Source organism: Vidua macroura, chromosome 7, assembly GCF_024509145.1.
Source record: "Vidua macroura isolate BioBank_ID:100142 chromosome 7, ASM2450914v1, whole genome shotgun sequence".
NCBI lineage: Eukaryota > Metazoa > Chordata > Aves > Passeriformes > Viduidae > Vidua > Vidua macroura.
Window position 1 is genome coordinate 4,959,350 of NC_071577.1, and position 20,393 is coordinate 4,979,742.

General features: G+C 44.0%; 1 protein-coding gene across 6 annotated transcripts in view; it reads left to right on the forward strand.

Annotated features, from left to right (window-relative positions):
• FN1 (fibronectin 1) overlaps positions 1 to 20,393 on the forward strand; it is a 51,879-nt gene that overhangs the window by 14,334 nt on the left and 17,152 nt on the right. For 4 of the 6 annotated variants that reach the window (XM_053983193.1, XM_053983192.1, XM_053983194.1 and 1 more), the window contains exons 12-27: positions 580 to 723; positions 2,491 to 2,612; positions 3,812 to 3,989; positions 4,114 to 4,290; positions 5,844 to 5,972; positions 6,087 to 6,176; positions 6,698 to 6,892; positions 8,209 to 8,481; positions 11,405 to 11,671; positions 13,283 to 13,377; positions 13,686 to 13,854; positions 14,123 to 14,209; positions 14,979 to 15,170; positions 17,485 to 17,757; positions 18,806 to 18,988; positions 20,247 to 20,336. In XM_053983193.1, the coding sequence (XP_053839168.1) occupies positions 580 to 723; positions 2,491 to 2,612; positions 3,812 to 3,989; positions 4,114 to 4,290; positions 5,844 to 5,972; positions 6,087 to 6,176; positions 6,698 to 6,892; positions 8,209 to 8,481; positions 11,405 to 11,671; positions 13,283 to 13,377; positions 13,686 to 13,854; positions 14,123 to 14,209; positions 14,979 to 15,170; positions 17,485 to 17,757; positions 18,806 to 18,988; positions 20,247 to 20,336 (2,664 nt within the window). The remainder of the gene's footprint in view (positions 1 to 579; positions 724 to 2,490; positions 2,613 to 3,811; positions 3,990 to 4,113; positions 4,291 to 5,843; positions 5,973 to 6,086; positions 6,177 to 6,697; positions 6,893 to 8,208; positions 8,482 to 11,404; positions 11,672 to 13,282; positions 13,378 to 13,685; positions 13,855 to 14,122; positions 14,210 to 14,978; positions 15,171 to 17,484; positions 17,758 to 18,805; positions 18,989 to 20,246; positions 20,337 to 20,393) is intronic. The other 2 variants (XM_053983197.1, XM_053983198.1) reach the window with 1 other exon arrangement.

Below are 20,393 nucleotides of genomic sequence, written 5' to 3' on the forward strand. Positions count from 1 at the left end.
ATGCTAGTTCTCACTGAAAATTTCCGTGGAGCCAGGCATATATGCTGTTGTCAGAGTAGAAAGTGTGCTGAAGTGCTGTACTGTGCTGTATTTACACTAGTTAAGCTGATTTCAGGATCTGATCTGTCCCCCTTTGGTTTATACAGTGGTAAATCTGGAAAGATTCTGCTGAAAATAAAAGCATTCTGGGGGCTATTAAAGCATAAATGAATCCTGCTGAAGGCAGGAGGAATTTTTGCCTTTGTCTTTGAGAGCAGCATGGTTTAGCTTTGGATGAGAGATGAACAGGGCAGGGCAGAATTGAGCTTCTGAGTGGATGAAATTCTTTCTAGAAGGAATGCCCTTCTGAAATGCATCACAGCTGAATTAGCCCCCTAATATCCAACTTAATACATGCAGTGGTACATTAAGAACCTTGATTTGAGACTCAAGTTCTGTTGCCACTTTATGTACCTATATTTGCAAATAAACATCAGTGCTTGCATTTCTTTGTGCAAAAGTCTTTTGGGACTTTTCTGTAGATATTTCACTGTGGTTTCAGTAACACACAGTGGTGAACTGTCTCTCTTGTGCCTTCAGACCAGTGCCAGGACTCGGAAACCCGAACCTTCTACCAAATTGGAGACTCCTGGGAGAAGTATGTCCATGGGGTCAGATACCAGTGCTACTGCTATGGTCGTGGGATTGGAGAATGGCATTGCCAGCCTCTGCAGACCTACCCAGGTAAGAAACCCAGCAGAAAATGAACTCATCTGCTGAGTGAGACATGAGGAAGGCCAGCTTTCCACCCCTCATCTGTTCAGGTTTCTGTACCTAATGCCTTTTGGTTTCCTTTTAAAACAGAACAGATTCTCCTTGTCCCTTGGCAGACACAAGCAGGTGTCAGGGGGATTATAAAGAGGGGCTCAAGGTGTTTGCAGCTATTCCTGAGGCCAGGGTTAGTTCAGAGAATGACCCTCAGTGCTCACAACAGCTTGGGTTTGCATTGCCTCTTGGTATTTAGTGATATCACATGTGTAATCTTTAACTTATATTTCCTGAAACTCACACATGTAGTTCTTCCTTTTCCACTCATTACAGAAGCAAAAATCCATCATGAAACAAAATGTTTTTCCTGATCAGTGCCCCAAAGAAATTAAATATTTGAACTCTTGTTTGTCCAGGCAATTCCAGGAACTCTTTATAGGGATGGGCAATGCCTGTTTGTTGGTTGTTCAGCTTCAGTTCCCTGAACAGAACATAAGGGGAACCTCTCTGCTTTCCTGTTTAAGGTTGCAACTGCCACTGTCTTAATCTGAATAAGATGAAGTATTAAGGCTTGCTGAGCTTCATTTACTCCTGTTGGACTGCTTAAACAAACATCTCCCTGAGCTATGTGAAATATGCATGCCTCCAGCCTGGAGACCAGGGCTTGGGACTGCTTTAGACACAAGAGTGACTGAAAATGTGTAAATAAACCAAATTTAATGTTTCTAAGTGTAGGTTTGGGGTTAGGTGAGCTTTGAAATTTTCTGCCTGTGGGCACAGGTTTGTTTTTTCTAGAAATCCTGTTAAATGGGGAACAGGTATATATGTTACATGATTGTCCAAATAAATTATTATTAGAAATGTTGGGAATGGGGTGAGGGTGTAGGTATTTCATGGCTAAAACACTTTCCTGCAGATTCCAGGGATCTCTTTGCTGGGATTTTCTGAGAACAGACATGAGGACAGTGCTGCTGCGTGTTCAGTGACACCTCCCCAGTGGGGCCAGAAGGGACTGAAAGGAGATCCATAGGATCATCAAACTTGTCCTTCTCTATTGGAGAGCTTGTTGGAGGAAATAGGCCTGAGCCTCACCTAGCTAAATGCAATCAGTAGTCTTAAGCATTAGAGTGCTGCAGAACTTGTGTTTTCATCAGTTCATGGGCCTGTTTTGTCTCAGGATTTCCACCTACCCTTCTGGTGTGATTTGTGTGCAGATGAAAAATCTCACTATCTGTGGAGTCCTCTGCGGAGTCATGAAAATTCAGTGTTTCAAATGAACTGATTAAGAAATTTAGTAAAATAGTAGAAGATTAGTGTCTATTTTCAGGGTGTATTCAGTATCAGATCAGAAATTTTCCTTCACCATGCTGCATGATTAGACCTGGATTTGGCAGATGGTTTTTATCAGCTTCCCTGCTGCCATTGCAGGAGATATTAATGAAGAAAACAGTTATTTGCTGAGAAGCTCCCCCATCTCTTTGAACAGCAAGACTTTGCTTTCCGGACTTTTTCTGTACTGGACCTTTCCCATTTTCCATTTCATTGGTAGCTTACAGGAAATGGACCCAAGCAGTGCACATTAACTTCCCCACAGAATATGTAGCAATGAAGGATTAAGGATAGAAAGAAAATAGACCTGATTTCCCATGTATAGAAATACTATGTGAGCCATGCAGCTTTCTTGCTTTTTGATGACTCCACAACATCCCCAGTAGGTTAAAACCAGCAATAATTTTCTTTCAGGCTCAGCTGGACCTGTTCAGGTGATCATCACAGAGAGTACAAATCAGCCAAACTCCCACCCCATCCAGTGGAATGCTCCTGAACGATCTCACATCACCCAGTACATCTTGCGCTGGAGACCTGTGAGTGCCACATTTGTCATCATTTGTTCCTCAAGAGCACTTTATTTGGCTTTTTGTGGTGTCTGAAAGAAGTGGCTGACACCATTTCGGAAAACTTGAGTTGCTTATTCAGTGTCTTTGTCCTCTTGAGGTCAACAGCTACTCTTGAGCATCAAGGAGAGCCAGTGCTGTATAAACACTTGAAGTTTTCTTGCCCAAACTTCACTGGTTGCTGTGTTCATAAAGTGTTTTATTAAACAAAGCACTGTTACAGCAAGCAGACAAGTTTATATCCTTCCTTACCTTAGGAATGTAAATCCTTGTGGAAGCTTCTTCATCCAAAGAAATGCTGTTTTAGTAACATGTGCATATCCAGAAACTGCTGGGATACATTTTATTCTATTAATGTGGAGGTAAAAATGACTAGGATATGAAGTCATAAACAGCTTAGTCTAGGATTAAATAAACAGTCACTCCCATCTTCTCCAAAGTCTAAACCAAAAACTGGTTAACCACAGCTTGTTGGCTGGTTCCTCTGTGAGGAATGATTTGGTTTAACCAACGCAGATGAGCTGTCTTCCAGCTCCCCTGAGTACAGCTTCACAAAAGACCACTTAATGATTAAGAGCATTAGTATCTCAATGCTGCCTGTTAGTAAGAGAACAATAAAGGCCCTGATCCAAAGCCATTCAAGGCACTCAAGACTTTTTACTGATTTCAGTGTATCTTGGATGAAGGCCTGGAGTACAAGCACTGAAGTACAAACCTCAGAGGATGGAGCATTATTTTAAAGCTTCCCATAGAGTTCAAACACAGGGTAGGAAGGAAGAACCTCTCTGTATATTGTTTTCAGATGATAGCTTAGAGTGTTATTATGAACAGGCTTCAAAAGTATCTTTTCCAGCCACTACTTCATGCCTTACTGTGCTTTTAGTGAAGGAATGAGTTGAATTTGTAACAAAGAATGCTCCTTTTAAAGTTCATAGCTAGGTTGTTTTTAGTTTACCCCTGTAAAACCTAATAACTCAATGCCATTGGTCCTGCTTCTTGGCATATTTTTCTCATCTCCTTTGAGTTGATTCTGTCTGTGCATTAAAGCCATTCAAGTCATATGTTTGAATATTACAGTGAGTAGTGACCACAGAGCAGGTTAGGTCACTAGATTGCCCTGTTTGCAGCCTAGGGAGTCTCTCACTGTCTGAATGTCCTTTTTCTTGCAGAAAAACTCAGGAAGGCAGTGGAAGGAAGCCACCATCCCTGGCCACCGGAACTCCTACACCATCTCAGGCCTGAAGCCTGGTGTGATTTATGAGGGACAGCTCATCAGTGTCCAGCAATATGGCCACAAAGAAGTCACCCGCTTTGATTTTACCACAACCAGCACCACAGCAGTGACAAGTGAGTTGAGCAGGGGGACATCCAGGAAAACCTCATCTCCTACACCCACATCCTTGCTTTGTGCATCCCAGTTAACACAAAAGTAGTGATGCTTAATGCAACCTCTCTTTCCTTCCTCTTGTAGGCAACACTGTTTCAGGAGAGACAACTCTTCTTCCTCCTGTGGTTGCTACTTCAGAATCTGTCACTGAAATCACATCCAACAGCTTTGTTGTCTCCTGGGTTTCTGCTTCTGACACCGTTTCTGGATTCCGTGTTGAGTATGAGCTGAGCGAGGAGGGTGATGAACCTCAGTACCTTGGTGAGACAATACTGGAGTGTGCCAAACCAAAGCATTGCTCACAGTCAGGGCATCACTGCTTTGTGGCTCAGTAGAGCTGGTGTGAACAGTGAGCATCTCGCTGTGTTTCAATTAGGGCATGAGAGTGGCAGGAGCAGGTCGGATTAAAAACTCACTTAGCTCATTGTCTTTTCTCCATAACTAGCTGTAAGAGAACAAGGCAAGTAAATAGCAATATCCCCTCAGAATACTGTCCCAGAATTCTGCAGAGGAAAACTGCCTGAGCCAGGAGTAGTGGATGAGTAATTACTTGGAGTAGATATAATTATTCTTTTAATCTCCATAAATTTGCTCAGGGTTGTTTTTTTTTTTTTTTTTTCCTTTTTACAATCATGTAAAGTTACTGGCTTTCACAGCATCCTGAAATGAGCAGCAGTTCAGATGAGAAGAGAACCAAATCTGTTTTTTTGAACCTGCCTCCTGGATAATTTCCTTTGGCATACCTTTGTCCTTCTTTAGAGGGAGCTCTTTCCCAAATGCCCTCTCTTGGCTGCTTGTTATCTCATGGATATCTCCTGTTCCAGTCTGCTCTGTCAGTTTTGTTTGGATCAGATCTTCCCTATCTTTGATAATATGGCAATTTAGCTGAGCTGGGAAGCTGGTTAAAGGCACTGGACTCAGACACAGGAATTGAAACTGTTTTTCCAGCATTTACTGTAGAGCCCATGGCACCACTACGTGTAATTTCATTTTAACTTTTTTCCTGATTTCCTGTCTAAACAGTGGTAACAGCAATATCTCACCTCAAGCATTTGAAGTTATAATAGTTATTGGGACATGAATGTGGTAGAAGAACATGACAAAAAGAACAGAGGTCTCCTGACCTAATAATTCTCCCTGGACTGTTGCTCCCCTGAACTCACAGGCTTGCACACTGAGCAGAAGTGGCTCTTGTGGGGACTGCCAGCACTGTCACCACTTTTCTTTCTGCCCAGACAGCTGAGCTGTGCCGTGAAGCAGCTCCTGAGCTACAGACAGAGGTTTACAGGCAGATTGAAAGGCAATTCCCAGTTTCCCCTAAGATGCTTGGCTTCAGTCTGGTCAGCTAGGAGCTGCTTCTTGGGGAATTTTCTACATCTGGCATGTAGGTGGACATCTGGGAGAGAAGGGAAAGAAGTTCACCAGCCCTCATAGTGTCATTCTTCTTCACTCATGAGTCAGTGTTTCCACATAACCTACTCATGTGAAAGTTTTTCCATATATTTCTGTACTGAAAGTTCAACAGTCAGGGTATGAAATGAGTATTCAGCTGAGATGGCTACAGTGTGCAGGGGGCTGCTGCTCAAGCTGCCCTGCAATATCCCACATCAAGCCTTGCTGCCCTTGGTTGCAGGTCCCAGATCTCCACACAGCTCTTCTGAGGTGAACCAAACACAGTGCAGAGAAACTGTTGTTTTATTGCAGGAAGACTGTACTTCAGCCCAGATTACAACAGATTTCTCAATTACTTAATTTGGAGAGAAAGCAAGAAGATGGAATTGCTAAAACAAATTTTTCTCTTCTGCCTTCCTCAGATCTTCCAAGCACAGCCACTTCTGTCAACATCCCTGACTTGCTTCCTGGTCGCAAGTATATTGTTAATGTCTACCAGATCTCTGAAGAAGGAGAGCAGAATCTGATCCTGTCTACTTCACAGACTACAGGTATGTGTGGTTGGCTGTTGCTGCACTTTGAAAGCTCTTGTTACTGTTTGCTCAAGAATTTTTTGTTACCTCTTACCCTCACACTTACTGTTCTGTGTTTATTGTCTTAAACAGCTCCTGATGCACCACCCGACCACACAGTGGAAAGTGTGGATGACACATCCATTGTCATCAGCTGGAGCAGACCACAGGCTCCAATCACAGGTTTGTCCAGTTGGAGTGCACTTATTCTGCATTATTGGTAGAATCTGAAATGTAGGTGAAAAATGAAATATAACTCTGGGACACAAAGGTAGTGCAAACTTCTGCGTGGTCAGAGAGACAAGGTGGAAAGCACATGGGCAGCTTAGCATTTCCTTGGCTTCAGTGACTGAACCAAGCAATGCAGAAGGCTGGATGTAAAACAATTCCTTCTGGATTTGTGTTAAATAAAAACAAGCCCCAAGACCTTATATTTGTATCTGTCATCCAGACCATCCCATAGTGAGCATGAGAGCAGTACAGGCCTAAATCCACATGTCAGACTTCTGAGATTCTAACCCAGGTCAGATTGTGCTTTGGAAGGTGGTGTGAGTGTGTGGTCTGTAAATGGGACGTGAGCACAGGCAGGCCACAGGTCCTGCTGAAGTTCAGGACTATTTTTATCAAAGCTCAGCAGGGAGATCAGTTCAGCCCTCATTTCTAGCATTCTTTGTGCTGAGGATTACATATTTCTCTTGCTTCAGGCTACAGGATTGTCTACGTACCCTCTGTGGAAGGCAGCAGCACAGAGCTGAACCTGCCTGACACTGCCACCTCTGTGACACTCAGTGACCTGATGCCAGGGGTTCAGTACAACATCAGCATCTATGCTGTGGAAGAAAACCAGGAGAGCACTCCTGTCTTCATCCAGCAGGAAACCACTGGGGTCCCACGCACAGGTAATGCTCATCTTCTGGATTTCAGTCACTGAGATTTCTGTTGGCAGCTAAGGGAGTGCTTAAATGAACTCAGTTATGGTTTTGTGGGTTTGAATTGGAAATTTCACTGGTATTGAAGTTCTGTAATAAAATCATACTTATTGACACAGTCAAGACACCACTCTGCATTAAGAGGGTTGTAATTCCCAGGGACTGGACTGCAGGCAGGTCTTGCATTGTATGCAGAAGAGAGATCAATTTCCCAGTTTATCTTAGAGGGATTCTGCTAAGAAATCCTCTGAAGTGCCTGGTGTATCATTTTGACCCAGCACTTGGCTTGCAGATGTTCAGGGTTATGTATTCAGACACCACAACACATGTTCAGATAGTTCACCTAACTTTTCCCTCTCCCTTCCAGTCCTACCCATTATTTTCCTTTGCAGTCAGTGGGGATGGGAGATTGCTCAGCATTGACTGATGTATCAAAACAGCACTGTAGGATCTAAACTTTAGGCACTCAGTATTTAAAAAACTTCTGGTTTCAGAGTTCTTTAAGTATCCAGTTGGACTGAATAACCAAACCAAAAGAAGGGATAGTGAAAGAATTGGGATTTGATGTGGTAAGCAGTGGAATTTCATGGTCTTGCAAGTTGCAAGCACGTGTTTGCAAATGGGAATTTACCAGGAATGAACTCAGCTCAATGATTTTATGGTTTGGCTTCTGCATCTTCCAAAAATGTGCACTGGTTAACCTTAGGGCACTATCAGTCCTAGTCTCAAGAAACTTAATTTAAACACAGGAATTCAAGGGTACAGTACTGTGGCCCAGCACTGAGGGAACTGCATTTTGCATTTGACTAGAGTAAGGCCAGATCAGCCCCTGTACTTGCTTAATTATAAAAGGTAGATTTCAAGTTAATCACAGACATTCAGAACATGCTGTGGATTTTTAAAACCCTCTCTTTTAATTTTAGAAGGAGGTTACTGTTTCCAACCCCTGGAGTACTTTTTTACCCCTCAGGCTTTGGTTCTGCGTATACTTGAAGTTCCGTAGCATATTAAATCTGGTCTTTCAGTTCTTTCTGTCACAGAAAGGTACCTTCTGAAGACATAGTATGCTTTAAAGTAGATTGTGATGTTTAGAATTGTAGTCTGCTTGTCTGGGAATGTGTGTAGGCATGTTTACAGTGAGGTTACCTTGACTTTTTAATTTGGTAAATATTCTTGGGCTAACCATTGTTCATGCAAAATCCACTCTTTTTCCTTCCACGGAAACCTATAACTTCTCCTCCTGCTAAGGACTCCCTCTGACAACTGTTGTACCCCTGTGCTTTCAGATGAAGTGCCTTCCCCCAGAGATCTGCAGTTTGTGGAGGTTTCTGACATCAAGATCACCATCATGTGGACCCCACCCCAGAGCCAAGTGTCCGGCTATCGGGTGGAGGTGATCCCTGTCAACCGGCCTGGCCAGCACGGCCAGAGACTGCCCATCACCAGGAGCTCTTTTGCTGAAGTCATTGACCTGATCCCAGGAACAACCTATCTCTTTAAGATCTTTGCTGTAAACCAGGGCAGGGAGAGCAAACCTTTGACTGGAGAGCAAACCACCAGTAAGTCTCTTTTTTCAGCCTTTTGAAGTGCGGATTTCTCTGTTGCTTGGAGAAATGTATAAACAGAGCACTTGAAGTGCAACAATTCTAGCCCAGGAGGTATCCCATCAGTAGGATGACAGGGCTGGGAATTCATTCATTCTAACAATGATCTCTTCAGCAGATTTATCCTCCTCCAGGGCTTTCCAATGGGAGTTTAAGTCTCATGGTGCTTTAAAACAATTTTGTATGGCTGGAATTCAACTTTTTTATTACTGACTGAGAATTGATGGACCCTGCAGTTCTTTTACAGCACAGATCACAGCCTGTGATTTTTATATTTTTTTCTTTTGCTGGTACCTTAGGGCAAATTTCAGTATGACTTGGAAGCCTTGCTGAGATTCCTCTGAAAGTCCCCATCTCCCTCTTGACAGCTCCATACCTATCTGGCTCCTCTGGCAGCAGTAGCAGTTGTGCCTGCACATGCAAGGAAGGATCATGCAGGATTCCTCAGAACCTGATTGCTAATTATCTAGTGGCAGTGCAGCACCTCACCAGAGTGAGGAGAAATGCACTATGTCAGGCACTGCTTTTTGCTTTGCAGCAGTGCAGAGAAGAGAGGGGAGCAGTGGCTGGGCAAGATGTAGGTTTTCAGATGGAAGAATGTGTTTTACCTGGGTGGTTATCTCCATTTTTGATTCAAGAGGAACAGATCAGGCAGAACATGGGACACAGTTGTTTTGATCAGGTCCTGTTTATTGGGCAATAGAAGGGTGAGTGAGTATCTGTGATGTTCTTTGGCTGGGTCACTTTATTCAAAGGAACAAAATTCAGCTATGTGCATCTGCTGCTCTTCTGATGCTTTTCAGTAAATAAGAAAAACTTCTGAGAATCCAGCCTGGCTTTTAGTAATATGAGAGGGAAGGAAAGGAAATGGGATAATCTGTGAATATAGCCATGCTGTTTGAGGAATATCCTTACTTCCATCCATAAAGTTAGGAGCAATGAATAGTGCCTGTCCCTTGACTGTGCAGGGAGAATGGGATCCTTATGTCCATCCTTTGCCATAGGTGTCTAATTTGAGCACAGCACAGATGGTGTGAGCACCCTCCCTCCTCTTTCAAGCGAGGCTTTCAAAAGCAAGGATGCAACTTAGGAATCTGAACTCTCTTGGAAGCATTTAGAACAAGAAGAACTCAGTTCCCAGCTAGATCTGTAATTTTTTGTGGTTGTTTTGAGGAGCCTGGGCTTAGGTGTAGGGTTCCTCTGAAACTCCACAGAGAGGTGTACATTGGAGTATAGACATCTAATTCAGACAGCAGAGTGCCAGTCACAAATGTCTGGGATCATTTTCCATAGGCTGTGATCATCCGCTTAACTGCTTTGCCTAAACCACATTGCAGAAACTATTCACATAAATTGCATCCTGTAATCGAAAGTCCTGGGAAACAGAAATTATTCAGGGTTCCCAAGGAAAACCCTGCAGCAAAAGTCTCTTCCCACGGCGTAAATGTGATTCTCTTTTTGGCCTTCCGTTAAAAAGCAGTCTACAAATAAACTCTGAGTGTGTGTGTGTGGCTTTTTAATCTTCCCCTTTTTCCTCTAGTATGGGGAGAGGAAGTGAAAAAAGCCTAATAGAGCTGGCAAATTAAATTGTGCAGAAAGAAACTGACTTTAGGCTACACATTTTAGGAAGATACAATCTCTGCCCAGATCTAAGTACCAGCAAGGGATAAAGTTCACTTTCAGCCTGTCAGTTGGAGATAGGCTTAAGCTGGGTCACACTCACCCTTTTTCTTTTTGAATTCTCCCCAGTTTTTTCCAGTGGTGGAAGAAGGAAGACCTCACTTCCTTTTTCCTCCCTCCTCAAAAATGGAGAGAACAAACGGGGAGAAAACAAAAAGGACAAAACCATCTTCCTGCTGAATCACTGGGAGAGTGATGAAACATTAAATTTTTTTGCCAAAATATGACTCCTCCAGAAGGAGAAAAAAGCATTTGCCAGCAAAAAAGAGAGCACTGATGAAACCTCACTGCTCATAATTTCAACATCTGGTTAGAACCTAGAAAAGGTGGGGAGACTTGCCATGTGAACCCTTGTGAACTCCTTGCTGCAGCCAGTCTTGCTGTGGGAGCAAATTTCCCTCCAGAGCCTCGCCTTGTCTCAGCCGAAGGCAGTGACACCTCCACCAGTCACTGTGGCTCCAGTGAAGGAGCTGTGCTGCCTCAGCCTCTTGTTTATGTAGTTATCTGGGTTATCAGCTTCAGCTGCTTCCCAGGGGCACTGATAAAAAGGGGAGGAAGCCTGGTAAGAGCTGTTCCCTGAGTCCCAGGGGAGAGATGAGCGTGCTTGGAATTGTTGGATGGTCGGTTCCATGGTGTGAATATTTTTAAGTAGATCTAGGAACTGGTTTTCTGCAGAAAGTTGCTGACTATTACTTATTTTGACATTCAAATGACAAAGTAGGGGTGGTTTATTTTGGGAAGGGATTTTGAGAGGACTGGGCAAGGATTTAAAAGAATAAATCTTTTTCATGGAAAAGGGCTAAAATTGGGTTTCCGTGCTTACACTGACAAGTCTAAACCGAGCTGGTTTTTAAAAAATGCTCAGTGCTCATGAGAAACTGTTGAAATTCCTGAGTGTGTTGGGGTCAACCTTTAGGCTGCCTTCCCCATGGGATGCAGAGATGGCAGCAGCCCAAATCAGTGCAGCCTGGACTGCTCAGGTCTGCCTGTCTTGGTGTATTAATTGATGGCGCTGAGGCATGGATGTAGAAGTGAAATAACTTTCCAGCTCTCTCATGGTCCCACCTTCTCTCTTCCCTTCTGTTGCCCTCACACAATACATCAGAAACACAGGTCCAGTGTACACCATGGTTTGGAAGTGGGGGTGAGGTGGAGATTCAGCTGGGAAGCTGATGGGTGTTCTGCTTTGCCTCCCCAGAGCTCGATGCCCCCACCAACCTGCGGTTCCTCAACACCACGGAGCACTCGGTGCTGGTGCTGTGGACGCGGCCCCGCGCCGTGATCACGGGCTACAAGCTGACAGCAGGGCCCACCAGAGGAGGGCAGCCCCGCACCTACAACGTGGGACCCTCTGCCACCAAGTACCTCCTGAGGAACCTGCAGCCTGGCACCGAGTACACCGTGTACCTCGTGGCGGTTAAAGGCGACCTGCAGAGCAACAGAGAGACCGGGGTCTTCACCACTTGTGAGTGAGACACACACACACATCACATACTCTTTTTATACCACGGCCCTTCCTCAGAACTTGTGCTGAAAGTGCCTATTGTGAGTTGATTTACAGGGGCAGCCTTTTGAAGTAGCATTCCAGCCGAAGAGCTTGGGAAATGCTCCTTGTTGTTCTTTCTGAACTTATTGGCAGGAAAAAGAGCTATTTGCATCAAAAAGCTTTTAGTAAAATACATTTCAGCTTTCCTGATGATTAGAAACAAGAGGGAAAACTTACTACTGGTACCTCACTTTTTGCTTAACTGGATGTCAGAGGAATTTAATTTTACTTGATTTTCCTAACTGCTTGGTTTTGGCATGACAAATCAAGGAAAGAATGCAACTCCCTTTAAAATGGACAAGGAATAATTAGTCTGGTACTTACATAAAGCTGAAAGCAGTCATTTCTCAAGCTCAGTCATACCATCTAAGGCACCTCAACTGCAGTTACCCAAACTGACACAAACATTGTATTCTATGGGGTTTTTTGTGATTTTTTTCCTTTTTTTTTTTTTTTTTTTTTTTTTTTGCATTTCAGTCATCTGTATTTGTGATGCTGGTTTGGATGAAATATTAAGCAAATTTTGGAAGGAAAGGGAGTTCTGTAACAACACCCACCTACTTCTACTACTTCTATAAAGAACAAACAGATCCAGTATTTAAATAATGATGATGCCATCACATAAACTAGCAAAACTCAAAGCCACCCAAACCCAGAACCACATCCTCTTTTCAAAAGAGAATGTGGTTTCTTTTAGAACAATATGAAACTAAAATAAGAGCTCAGACTTTTAATCAGAGTAACATTGTTGACATTGGCAAGGTGCTTTTTGCTGACAGTCTTGTCTATAAATATTCCTCAATTAGAATGTGATTTGGTATCTTAGATTTAATATTGCCTTCAAATTCTGGCTTGTCTGAATGAAACCAGTCCCGTTTGAGACTATAGATTTGATTAACCAAGCCTCTTCATTAATAACATCACTAACAAGGCCATGTCAGATTAATCTCAGTGTTGTTATTTAGGCTGATTCTGGCATGCACAAAGGCTTTGGCTTCTGTGTGATGCTTCTGACAGATGTCAGTGAGACCACAGATGCCTCAGACTGACGTTGGTTCCTTTCTGCTGACTTCACAAGATGTTGGTGAGGGATGAGATGGTCCTTGCTGGGACAGCTGGTTGACAGACAAGGGGTGTGGTGTTCTGCTGATCAGAAGGCATATGGTGGGTGAATCAAAAAAACAGCTGAGATTTGAGGAATACTTTAGATATCGTGCCAAAAAAACAGGAGTCCTCAGATTCTTGGAGCTGGATGCAATAGAGGATCATGCATCCACTTGGGTATTTTTGTTTGCCTCAGGATTAAAAGCTCTGGCTATGATTAGACCACTTGCATACTGTGTCTGTCAAGCCCAGCAGCAGACAAAAATGATCTGTCAGATCTCTCCCAAATCACTGGATTTTCAGAAGTGATCTAGTTCAGCTCTCATTTCATACCTCTGGCTATTTTTGCTGCTGTAGGTCAGGTTTTCAAACTGTTTGGAGCAATCACAGCAGGTAGACTTGAACTCTGGTCAATTCACTCCACAGATCAGCCTGCTGGCTCTGTTCCTCCTTTTAACACAGAAGTGACTGAGACCTCTATTGTCATTACCTGGACACCTGCCCCAAGGATTGGTTTCAAGGTAGGAGGAGCTAAGTCCTGTGTTGGTTTTTCCTCTTCACTGTGGTGGAGAGGGCAGATGAAAGCCATTTCCTATGGACTGTGGTGAAGATGGCAGCACAAAGGGGAGAGGTGCAGAGGGCCTGTTCTCACAGGGAGCAGTGACAGAGGTCAGTGCAGGGGTGGGGTTTCAAGTCAAGTGGGACATCTAGACCACAAGTTACAGGACTAACAGCTGGAGTTCAGCATGAGAGCCCATAGTGCTGCTGTTGGATGATCAGCAGGGTGCTGACAGCTTGTGACTGAAAAGCAAACCTCTCTCCCCTGCAGCTGGGAGTGCGCCCAAGCCAGGGTGGAGAAGCTCCCCGGGAGGTGATCTCTGACTCCGGCAGCATCGTCATCTCTGGGCTGACCCCCGGTGTGGAGTACACCTACAGCCTCACAGTGCTGATGGATGGCCAGGAGAGAGAGACTCCCATCGTCAGGAGAGTCACTACACGTATGGCACCTGCTTTTCCACCATCATTCCTTCTCCCACTCCCCACACTTCTGGGAGGCAGTTCTGGTCTTTCCTCCCTGTCGTGGTCTGGTTTTTCTTTTTGATGCATAGGTGACAGTAGCACTGGTTCATGCAATGCAGGGTCACAGCTTCAGGGGAGTATTTTTGGCTAATTCCAAAGGTTGAGGATATTGTGAGGAAAGGGGTGCTGAGGCAGCCAGCACAATTCTCAGTGCCATCAGTGACCCATTTGTCTGAACACTTGCAGCACTGGCTCCACCGACCAACCTGCGCCTGAAGTCCAATCCTGACACTGGCATCCTGATAGTCTCTTGGGAGAGAAGCACATCTCCAGGTAACCATGTGAACTCCCTCTGTGCTCAACCCTCCTCTTGTAGCAGAATGGTAACTAACACTTCTTCTGTGGTGCCTTGCAGTTTGGTGGGAAATTAGCTGTTGATGAATTTAAAGAAAAATGTACATGTTTCTAGATATATTTAAGGATATAATTCACAGTGAACTACAACTTGCTGTAGGACTCTTAATGATTTACATTCTGTGTAAAAGGCTGTTTTGGAGCATGAATGTGATAGAGTATTTCAGCTGTTTTAAGGATTTGAAGATTTTTCTTCAAGTATCTCTAGTGGTTGAAAAATAGTCTGAGAGAAGGAAAGTAGAATAGACAACAAAGATTTCTGCAAGTGACAAATGAGTTTGTGCTGTGGGAAGTGAACATGGAAGTTCTGACAATGTTCAGGATTGTCTTCTCCCAAAATAGCTGATGGGAGCTGCACAATTGACTACCATAAAAGGTGGATTGAAAGTTTTTGAAAACCTCTGTTAGTAGCTGAATCTTTTCCTGACAGAGTCCTGAGAGAAGTTCCTCTCAAAAGTCCTGAGATTTTCAGTTTGGTGAGGTCTCAAAGGGAACAGAAATTCCACGAGGGTGGCATGGCTAGCTCCTGGAAGCTCAATTAGGGGTGCTTGACAAAGCAACCTCTTTCCTGCTGGGCCCAGGGTGGCAAAATCATGTGTAAAATGTCACTTTTGCTTCAGCTGTTGCACTGAGGACTAATGTAAGCAGATCCATCAGGAAACTCCTGACACTGGTCTCTGTATTTCAGGCATCAGTGGGTACCGTGTGACCACTGCTCCCACGGATGGGCAGCAGGGCTCTACTCTGGAGGAGGTGGTGGGTGCAGATCAGACCACCTGCACCTTTGAGAACCTCAGCCCTGGCGTGGAGTACAACGTCAGTGTCTTCTCTGTCAAGGATGACCAGGAGAGTGTGCCCATCTCAGAAACCATCACACCAGGTAACAAAAGGATGAGCAGCAATTTCAGCTGCCCAAACTCAAATGGCTGAGCCCAAGTGATCTACAATGCAGAACTTTTATTACTCTGATGGTTGAGGGCTTAGACTTCACATTTAGTCTCAAGAAGCAGAATAGCCACATTCCAACCTGTGACAGAACTTCTTACACCCATGTACTTCTCTGCATGGGCAGCCTGTGTTGTGCTTCACAGGCTGGTGGTCAGCACATGGATCTGCTGTATCAGTACACTGAGCTAGGCAGCAGCAGCAGGGATTTAACTTAGCCCTGAAGTCCCCCAGCATCTGGAGCACAGCTGGTGGGAACAGGAAGTAGGTGAACCGAGATACGAGTGGGAAGCGAGCACAGGAGAAATTCTAGCAGCACTAGTGGCAGAAGATCACTTGAGCACAATGGAGAGGAAAGCCAAGATGGAAAGGTCCATCACTGTAGCACTTGGGACACAGTGTGGTGTGTGCCACCTCACATGACATCTGTGGGGCCTGCAGAAACTGCCTTTGTAGCCACAGTAGCAAAATTATTATGCGTTTCCCCAAACGGTTGCATTTAGTTTTCCTTTGTGAGGGCTTTGTTTATTTTTGTTTCCGCTCTGAGATGATGCCAGCTACTGTGTTTGCTTGCTCTTGTAACACTGCTTTAAAATTTCTGTGCTTCACTGAAGTGCTGTGTGCTCTCTGGGGTTAACTAATGCTGTGATGCTGCATAGTTATGCAGTAATAGCTTTAGCCCTTCACCATCTTCTGGTGAGGGAAAGCTAAGAATGTATGTGTCTAGCTTTTACAACTCTTTAAAGGTGATATGGTACATGCATTCCATGTGGATAAACAATTATTTTACAGAAAACTGGCTTTTTTTTTTTAGCTATTCTGTAAAATACATGTTTTCCAAGAAGGACATTGAAATAGAGCAAAACCACTGTTATTAAAGCAATATTTGTCCCATAATTTCTTTTCAAACTAACTTGTAATGAACAGAATGTATAGAGTCCTGCATCTTTGACTCACTGATGTCTGATCCTGAGTGAGGAAGAGCATCCATTATTTCCCACTGGTTTCAGGATCACCCTGATAAAGTTACACAGCCAAATCTTGTGGCTTAAATCAATACCAGTTTATTGACTTGAGCAGCTGAAGGTTTGGCCATTGTCAATTAAAGATGCATCCAAAGTTCCTCATTCCCTGCCCAATTCTGCTGGTCCTACCATGCAGGAAATGAGCACCTTTGCTAATGGAATAATATCAGTAGGGAAAACAATCACAGCTGTGCTTATTTTCCCTATAGAAATTTAGGCAGCATCTAAAAGGTCATTAAAGGGCATTCTTATTCAGTGGCTAAAACTTGGTATTTTGAACAATTTTAGCCATGTATGTCAGGCTCTTGGCCACATCATATGCTGGGCATAACCTCTGAATTCAGGGATGTTGTCACTCTTACAAAATTAATACCATCTAAAGGTCATTTTTAACAATTTCCATGTTTCCAAGGGGAGTGTTCTGTTACTTAGTGTTTCATATCATCTGTTTTTAGCACATATATTGCAGCAGTTAGTTGGTTAGTAGAACCTGAGGAATTCTGGGCCCGATCCTCAAGCCATTGCAGGGATTTGAGGCTTTTTTCTGAGTGCACTGTAAATAGTTCAGACAGTGGATGATCTACCCTGGAACTTTGTGAAGGTTCTCACCAGCTGAGGGTCTGATTTTTAGCCTCTTCAAGTGAGTTGATATTTTTATGATCCCAGTGAAAAGATTCACCATTTGAATGAAAACAAGAATTTTAGAGGGTCGATCAACAGAGTTGTTTTAATTATACTTCAGTAAACTTTGGTCTCTTGTAATTCACCTGTAGAAAGAAAAAAGGGCTGTGGTTTTTTTCTGTTTCTGTTTTTGTCAGAAAATGATGGGTCTTTGTGGCCTATCATTGCTCAAAGTAAATTTGTTGCAAGTTAAGTGCCTCTTGTAGGGCTCTTCGAAAATTACCCTTGTAAAGAGAACTGGCGTTTCAGCTTCTGAGGGGATTGGGGTTTCAGCTTCTGTCTGCCCAGGGAAGCAGCTGGAGACTGCATTGAACGGTAAATCTAAGAAAACAAACTGAAAACAGCGAAAGCAAAAACACAACAAAAACCACCCCACCAAAATCCTTCCTTTTCCCCCAAACCCCAAGAAAAATTGTGCATATCACCGCAATTGCTTCCAGAGTTCTGTCGATGTTAATAGTGATGAACACTGCTTTTTTCTCCCTTGTCTTTCTTTTGCCTCCGTGTGTCTCTGCCTCTCCTGTTTGCTCTTTAACTCATTAGAGGTGCCCCAGCTCACTGACCTAAGCTTTGTTGACATAACTGACTCGAGCATCGGCCTGAGGTGGACCCCGTTAAATGCCTCCACCATTATTGGGTACCGCATCACAGTAGTTGCAGCAGGAGAAAGTGTCCCCATTTTTGAAGATTTTGTGGACTCCTCAGTAGGATACTACACAGTGACAGGCTTGGAGCCGGGCATTGATTACGACATCAGTGTAATCACACTCATTAATGGCGGAGAGAGCGCCCCTACCACTCTGACACAGCAAACGGGTGAATTTTGAAAACTTCTGTGTTTTGTGACGTGGACGGTGTCACTGGCTGTCACTGGCTGTCGGGGTTCTGGGGCTTTGTGCAAAGAGGAATTGAGCTGCTCACTGTGGGGAATCCAGGCAGACTCAGCTCGCTCCTTTCCCCAGATGGCAGCTGGGGATGGATATGGTGCTGCTCCTTTTTGAATTGGAGGCATTCTAATACCATGAATGACTGCAGACTTGCCAGGCTCATTCACCTTCTGCTGTTCAGATTTCCAGGATCCAGTTGGAATCAAGAGCCTGAAATGTGAGCTGTGTGTTTGCCAGACTTTAAAACTGTGTTTCCTCAAAATGGGAGTGCTAAAGGGTGGAGCAGATCAGTAGACACCCTCCAGCCTTGACAGCTGTTCAAGCTTCCAGCAGCCCATTTCCATGGTGGCCTCACTCTTTCCACAATGCCCCAAAGGATGCAGATGGACACCACTCCCTGAGTACATGCCAGTGACAGCCATGCCACACTGCCAAGGGTCTTTATAGTGCATGAGCTGAAGGAGAGCTGGAAACTGGTTCTTGCATGAAATCCTGTTGTGTTTGAAAGTCCTGAGGCTGTAAATCCTTCAACATGAGTAGAAGTAGAGTCATAGGAAATTAGTGATATACCCTCTCCTCTCCTGTGTGTGCATGTATGGATTCTAGATGAGATTACTTTTCCATCTGTAAGCTGCTGTATGGCAACTTTAAACCTCTCTTGGCACCACATCTGTAATACAAAATCCAGCTGCTAGAAGCACATTAGTGAAACTTGCTACCTTGTTTTTAAATTAGCCCCGCGGGGTACATTTAACATATCAGGAATTGCCAGGAGGTTAAAGCAGCCTGACAGTAGTGCAGACACATTTTTCTCTTAACTGTAGTAGAACCAAATGTAGATTAGAAGTCTGTTTGCATGAGTCTGATGCCGTAGTCAGTTGTGCATGAGATACTTTCTCTGGTGATTGATTCCCTGAACAGACATCTTGATCAATATGAACCTGAGAGCTGAGGTAGGTTTGTTCTTTGCTGTGTAGCTGTGCCTCCTCCTACTGACCTGCGCTTCACTAATGTGGGGCCTGACACCATGAGGGTGACTTGGACTGCCCCGACTTCCATCGTGCTGAGCGGTTTCCTGGTGCGCTACTCCCCCGCCAAGAAGGAGGATGACGTTGCAGAGGTGACAGTCTCACCCTCAGACAACATGGTCATCTTAACAAGTAAGTGGGTTACCTGCATAAGTCAAACATGAGAAGCCCCTCATCATAAAATTGTAAGATTACTAAGAGAGAAGACCTCGAAGGTCATTGAGTCATCAACCCAGCACCACTGTGCTCACCACCAAGCCATATCCCCAGGTGCCAATCCACACACCACCTGAACACTTCCAGGGATGGTGACTCCACACCTGACCAACCTTTCACCTCCCCCAGTGCAGCTTGAGGTCTTTTCACTTGTTACCTGGGAGAAAAGACTGACCCCCACCTTGCTACAAGCCTCCTTTCAAGTAGTTGTAGAGGGTGAGATGGTCCGTGTGACACAAGATGAGGCAAAAAAAAATTGTTTTAAGTGTGGCTGGCCAAATTCTCAGCTGATCTAAAGTGATGTTGCAAGTAGCCTCATAGAAACTCACACCAAACAGGATTTGGCCTCTAGCTTTACCCAAGTTAAAGCCAAACCACAGACAAGTTTTTTTCCTATCAATCCAAGGACAGTGATGAATCAGGCTATGAGGCAATTGCATTGATTTGCAGCCCAGTTAGGTATTAACAGTAAATACATGTTGTTCACCTGGTTTGCCAATAATGTCAAGGACTTGCAGTGTAGAGGTTCAGGAGAGGATCAGAATATGCAAAAGGTCATTGCTCCTTTGACTTTGTATGCTCAGACCAGAAAGCACATCCTGTTTTGGAACCTTACAGGACATGGCAGCAAAATGTGGGCATTTTCCAAAAGCTGACATTAATTTTTGGGGCAAGAGCTGTCTTGTATTTATAGCTGGGGATTTTTCCTCTATCCGAGAATCTGGTTAAGTGAGAGACAAGACCTGTTTTCAGAATAAAAAACTAAGTCTAGAGCTTGTCTGCGTTCGAACAGCTGCGTTAGAAATCCTTGGCCCTATTTCAGCTTATATCAGCTAAAGCTTTGGCCTGGTGCATAGCTAAACTAGTAGATAACTAGAATGGACCCTGTAGAAAGGTAATTGCTTCGAGTCAATCTCTACAAACTAGTGAAACAATGACATAGGGTATCATGCTCGTTCAGGATAAAGCACTGCAAGGAACTGTAATGCCACAAAAATAACTGATTTAAACTTTTGACTGTCCTGGAGGTTCAGATCTTCCATCAGGCAAAACCTGATTGTCTCCTCAGAAACACAGTTAAAATTATGTTGATTCATTTAGGTCATTAGGTTGATTCATTTCTTGATGTTAGCAAAGAAACATTAGCCCAGATTCCTGTTCTTCAACTCCACAGACCTGCTCCCTGGCACTGAATATCTGGTGAGAGTCTACAGTGTTTCTGAGCAGCATGAGAGTGCACCTTTGTATGGAATCCAGAAAACAGGTACGTGGATGCACATGTGGCTAATGCCATCCTTTAAGAATTCATTAATGGGACTGA